Genomic DNA, 6,000 nt, shown 5'->3' with positions numbered 1-6,000 from the left:
TGAGAGTCATCTTGTTTTATTTTTTCCGCGAGTGGTAGCCCATTTTCCATAACTGAACAATGTTATTACGGAGCAGTGTCAATTTTTTCCAGGGAAGCAGTTTTTTATAAACACTATGGCGGCTACAAAAACTACATATTCTTACATCTTTTCGAAGTAGATTCTACCCTTTGATTCTGGAAATTAAAGTTCCGCTTGCTGTTCAGACAAATTTAAATCTCGAGTCAGAACATTAGACTGTTGATTCGGGAAGGATGGCTACTGGCTTCATATGTATATGTATGTTCGACACAAAAAAAAACCTTGTAAAACCATCGCCACGCGCAAAAATAGAGGAAACAACCGTACAATAAGAAACAAAACGAAAACATCAATATAAACATAACTATCATAGCAAACACTCTCGGCGGGTCATACCCACACGAAAAACCTCGCCAGACTCCTAATACTCATTAAATATTTATTCCTCGACAGTTTTCCACCCAAAACCCTTCCCCATCATCAACTCTAAAACTTTATTTTTCAAATCGCTTAACCCCTCACACTTCTCTAAAAAATGCAGTAAAATTTTCCTCTTACTCTCTACACACCGGACAGCTGTAAGGACGACTCTTTCTTTTAACCCTTTCAAAATGTTTTCTTGCTTCTCTAAGTAAAACAGCATTATATCTACATGGACTTACCCAATTTAATATCATTCCTAGACAACATAACTCTAAAATATACCTCCTTTCCCTGTGTCTGTTTTACCATAGAATACAAACAATGAGAGTAAAACGGTCAGATCTGACACAGCATTTTTGTATCTCTTGAGTAACTAAAATTTAATCTAACTGTTTCAAAATCTTTCCAACTTACCTAACCTAATCGTAACAATTTTAATCTAGGATCACTCTATTTTTATCTGACTCATTTTGAGTTTGAGGTAGGTCAGGATCAGGGTTATCACTCAAGGTCGTACCTGCACATACTGGTACATGGAACTCTTCATTGTATAAATCACTTCTTTATAAGTGTGGTAAAATTTCACTTCTGAGCCTTGACAGTCAGCTCACCACAAATATAGCAGAAATTATTTGCATGACTTAAACAACCTTCTGGCCTGATGAAAACACAAAACACTGAAACACACCATTCAATATTGTCCTTTTTTTCCTCTTTGATTCAATTCAAAAGATAAAAAAGGGAAAAAATCTGAATGTCTCACAAAGAGAAACAGTTTTTTTCTTAATTCGTTTTAGACAGGATTCCTGTGATATTTGTCAAACAAACAAAAAATCAAGTAAATGATTTTCCGGTTTCCTCGAGATCTTAGAAATTAATCAACATAAAAAATAAATATTTCAACTAAGAATAAATATAACCACATTTTTTCGAACATTGATGTCCTTGATGAGCTGACCTTGGTCAAAGTCAAAAGTTAGAATCTTCTTGATCTCCCTGTCCAAAATTTCCTCAGAGTTCCAGCTGGGTCTCTTAAGCCGTTAATTTATACCTTTTGTCCTTCCCGAGATATTACAGATACACTCTTTTGACAACCTGGATGCATGGTGTATTTTGATTTAGCTTAACAGCTCCTGGAAGTTTCAACTTAACGCCACAGCCGTTCCTAAGACATTGCATATACACCATTTTGACAACCTGTATTCTTTGTAACTATAATTTGTAATTATATTTATTCTTTGTAATTATAATTTCTTTGTCTTTAGTTCAACATCACCCTCGACATTCCCTGATGGTGCTGACTTATTAAAGTCGTTTCTGAGATATTGCAGATGTATCCTTTTGGAAATCCAGATTCCAGAGTGCATGTTGATTTAGTTTACCATCCCCCTCAACTGTCCCTGAAAGCTTCAACTTAATGCTCTTAGCCGTTCTTGATTTATTACAAGTCTGCCTTTTTTGCGACCGTTATGCACATACCTTCTTTTGATTTGGCTAAGCACCCCCTTCACCATTCCCTCAAATTGGAAGATTATTCTAAATGGATGGTGTTAAGTATTAAAATTTAGTCAGTGAGCAAATATCCACAGATATCCACAATGCATTGTGACTTTTTATGGCAAATTTGATGGAAAGTATCAAAACATTTAACCGTGAAGACAAAAAAAAATATAATTCATCAAACATGAAAACAAAAATTTAAAATGGGAAATATTACTTATAACAGTGATGGATCAAATCCTTCGGATTTCATTTTGAGCTTCACCGCTTGCGCAGGAACACCAACTTGAAGCATCCTCCGGTATCTAAGCATGTTTGGATCAACCTCCTCAATAACATCGGTCGAAACTGAAAAAAAAAGTAAAGAGAAGAATAAACATCGAGCTAACTTACGCTCAGATTATCAACATGAAGATTTTCCAGTGCTATTGGGCTTGCTTCGTAAGCTTATTTTAAATGTTTAAATACCTTGTCAAAAACAAATCAAAATTAAATATCAAAATTACAGACATAAAACAGGATCAAGGATTTTGTAGTTACGGAATTATTTTGCAGACTTATTCTGAGTGTATTTTCAGAACTGAAGGCTTAAAACAAGCCTTTTCAAACTTTGATTTAAGCTTGCAGACTGTTTCAAGCTTATTTCTCTTTCACGACAAACTTGAATCAAGCCTCATACAAGAAAATTTGCTAATAGCAATAGAAGAGGAGAGTTTTCAGTAAAGTAGCAACAAGGATACAGGAACATACGTTAGAATTTATTTATAAGTGTGGCTTTACAAATTTGATATCCAAAGAGGAACATGGAAATGACCCTCCAAAGGAAAAAAAATACCAAGTCTGGTGCCTGAAAAAGGCAACACATTTACTAACGCATAAACAAGGGGAATTTTATGCTAGAAATTCAGAATCTGCATCTACAGTGCCTGAATCTACAAGCTACTCTTCCAAGCAGCCAGAATTTTTCCCAATGAGAAACAAAATCCTAAGAAGCAGCAACAATTGTGTTCGAAAGCCAAATGAATATTGTTACAAAAAAAAATTTAATGGATTTCCAGAACAGAACTATAAAATTCGAAGAATAAATATTGAACTTGATAATTTATTTATTAAAGAATTAACTATACAAATGCTTTATGTTTCAAATTTAAAAAATATTTTGAAGCATCAGAGACAGTTGAAATGATGTCTAATTGGTTGAATCGTTCGAGTGGAAACTTGTACAATCAGGAATGAGAAAACCATTTTTGGTTGTAGCAGGCACCGCAACTAAAAGGTAACTTCACAAGATAAGATACAACCAACAACTTTGAACCTTTGTCAGCAAATGTGGAGGTCACTCTCAGAAGGGACCGGTGATGGTGCATTGCAACAATTCTGACACTCAGACTGAGCAGAAAGAGTCTACAACCACAGTATAGCCAAAACAGCTATAGTGAGAGGAAGCCTGGAAATACTTTAGAGGAACATCAAGGTAAAATAAAATTCTTTGGCAGAACTCTACTCTCCCCTGCAGACACTTTTGCATCTTGGTCAATATTACAAAATAGTAAAACAATCGCCTAGTTGAAGAAAAAAAGTATTATTTTCCCAATATGCATCATAAATTACAGCATGCTAATTTTCTAATCCCACCAACCTATAAGGTCTAATTAATTGCACAATTCAAGAGATTTTTTTTTGGCAATAGATAACAATACGAGGACTGGGGAAAACCAGAATTATAAAATTTATTTTGGGACATTTAAATAAAATTAACGTTTAAATAAAATTAGCATTTAGATAAAATTAACATTTATAATTAACATTTATTTATACACAATGGCACTTTCGTAACTTTTTCTTCCTACTTTGGCTCACTGTGTCTTGCAGAACCTTTTAGGAACATCCGGCAGAACTCAGTGTTCCGCTTTGTAGTCCGTTTGTTCAGTAGTCTGCAAGATGTTCTGTAGTCTGCTGTTTTGTAGTCTGCTAAGCTTTTTTTAGGATCACTATACTTTACATATTTAAAAAATAAACATCTTGAAGTACGCTTTAGCAAACGATGGGTCAAAGCTGTTTCACATTTTTCCTTAATTTCCTCTTTTTAGTCACCAAAACACACCGATCTTTCACCTTCATGAACATTGCTCTAGTCCGAAGCTACAGAGATATTAAAAAAGCAGAATAAACAGACTACAAAGCGGAACACTGAGTTCTGCAGAATGTCCATAAAGGTTATGGAGACTAAGTATGAACAAAAAATTACACTGAGACAAAGTATGAAGAAAAAAATTACGAAAGTGCCATTGTGTATACTTTACAGGGGTTTTGTTACACATATAATTTATTTCAAGACTTCAACAAGGCTACGAAGGTTGAGAAACACTGTTTTGTCTGGTATATTTAGACAAAAAGTTCATAACCTAAGTAAAAGCCATAGTCTTACATTTTTCTATGTAGTACTAAATATTCTCGACTCACTTTGGTTGCTTTCAGCCAGCTGCGGCAATTCAAATTCTTCTTTCTCCGCGATTTGGGTTTCGTCCGGCTTGAGAGGGTTAGCTGCTTTGGCACTAATTACAAGATTCTCAACAGACTTTTTCTGTACTTGTATTTCAACTCTTGGTATAGAGTTTAGCTAGAAAATAGGAATATTAGATTAAGAAAACTCTTGGTATAGAGTTTAACTAGAAAATAGGAATATTAGATTAACAACTTTTGACTTTAACTTTTGAAGATGTACAGAAATTAGCTAAAAGACACGAGAAATTTCCACAAAATTATAAAAAAAAACCTCATCCAATATAGAGCTGTGAATCTATCTCTTGATTTGTTTGTGTTTTATCCTGGAATTGGCCATGCAAAACTGTCATAATAAGTCGTTTTTTCCTCAACATACCAGCAATTAAATAGCTTACACAATTAATTTATATGACCTGAAAACATGTATATGTATAAAACTTTTTTCATGAAAAATGAACTTAGTTTCATTATTTGCTGTAAAAAGTACCATTTCTTTTCAAAAATTTAGCAATTATTGATCCTTTGATTTAGCTCACTACTTAACCATGAGTAAATTCTAAGTCCCATAGCAGCTTATAGTCCAAAAATATTTAGGTCGACTGGAGACAAAACAAAACTAACCACTCACCCTAACACAATATTTGAACTCCTCTTGCCATTCACCCATTCTTTCTTCAATACTATCTGAAAGTTTCAACTCAATCCCCCGGAATATTCGAGATATTGAAGGTACGGCATTTTGATACCATGGCAGCAAATAATCTCTTTTGATTTACGTCGCTACTTGACCATGAATAGATACGAGTCCTATAGGAGCTTAAAGTGCAAAAAGTTTTGCTAGAAATATCAAATCAGATAAAAATTGTTTAGCCCATCCCTCACTACAAAATTTGATTTCCCTTTGCCCCAATGACTGTTCCTTTCCTGAGCATTACCTGAAAGTTTCATCTCCATTACCCAAGCCGTTTTTTGAGATATTGCAGGTATGCTATTTCAACCACCTGGATGCACATAGTGTCTTTAGATTTTCCTCGTCCTTCAATCGCCTCTGCTTTCTCTTGGCTTAAGGACTTAAGGATTTAAGTTTTAAGCCGATAAAAGGAAAAAAATTGTCTTTCTTGAACTCATTTTAGGGGGATATCCCAAAACAATGTTTTTTAAACATTAGGCTTCTCTTCGACCGGAGACTTACGGCTACAGGTTCAGGCACATCAAGGATAAACAATATTTTTGGCCCATTTACAACCCCCTGACACCCACCCGCTCAAAACAAAATTTATGGTTGTCATAGCCCAAACAATGAACATTTAAAGTTTAAGGCGAATTGAAAAAAATGGACCTAATTGGGGCGAAAATTTTGAGGGGGCACTTTTAGGCCCATTTTTTTTACTTCCGGGAGAACTAATACTTTTTTGGGCATTCGTTTTCCCTTAGCCGGTTTTTAGAGGAGGTGGACCCAAAACATGTTTTTTTCTCTCCTAACAAAATATGTGTTCCTCTTGGCTCAGGAAAAGATTTCTCAAAGTTTCGAGAAAATCAGACACTCAAAAT

The 6,000-nt window shown here is 34.7% G+C and overlaps 1 protein-coding gene across 2 annotated transcripts in view; it reads right to left on the bottom strand.

Moving 5' to 3' along the window:
* Nucleotides 1-2,095: 2,095 nt before the first annotated feature.
* CCDC53 (Coiled-coil domain containing 53) overlaps nucleotides 2,096-6,000 on the bottom strand; it is a 29,882-nt gene continuing 25,977 nt past the window's right edge. For both annotated transcript variants that reach the window (XM_089100356.1, XM_089100364.1), the window contains exons 3-4: nucleotides 4,408-4,564; nucleotides 2,096-2,292 (exon numbers count right to left, since the gene is read on the bottom strand). In XM_089100356.1, coding sequence (XP_088956482.1) covers nucleotides 2,162-2,292; nucleotides 4,408-4,564 — 288 coding nt within the window. In that variant the 3' untranslated portion in view covers nucleotides 2,096-2,161. The remainder of the gene's footprint in view (nucleotides 2,293-4,407; nucleotides 4,565-6,000) is intronic.

Source organism: Artemia sp. Qi Xiang Cuo, chromosome 2, assembly GCF_049724085.1.
Source record: "Artemia sp. Qi Xiang Cuo chromosome 2, ASM4972408v1, whole genome shotgun sequence".
In the NCBI taxonomy this organism is placed as follows: domain Eukaryota; kingdom Metazoa; phylum Arthropoda; class Branchiopoda; order Anostraca; family Artemiidae; genus Artemia; species Artemia sp. Qi Xiang Cuo.
This window is presented reverse-complemented; position numbering and strand designations above follow the sequence as displayed.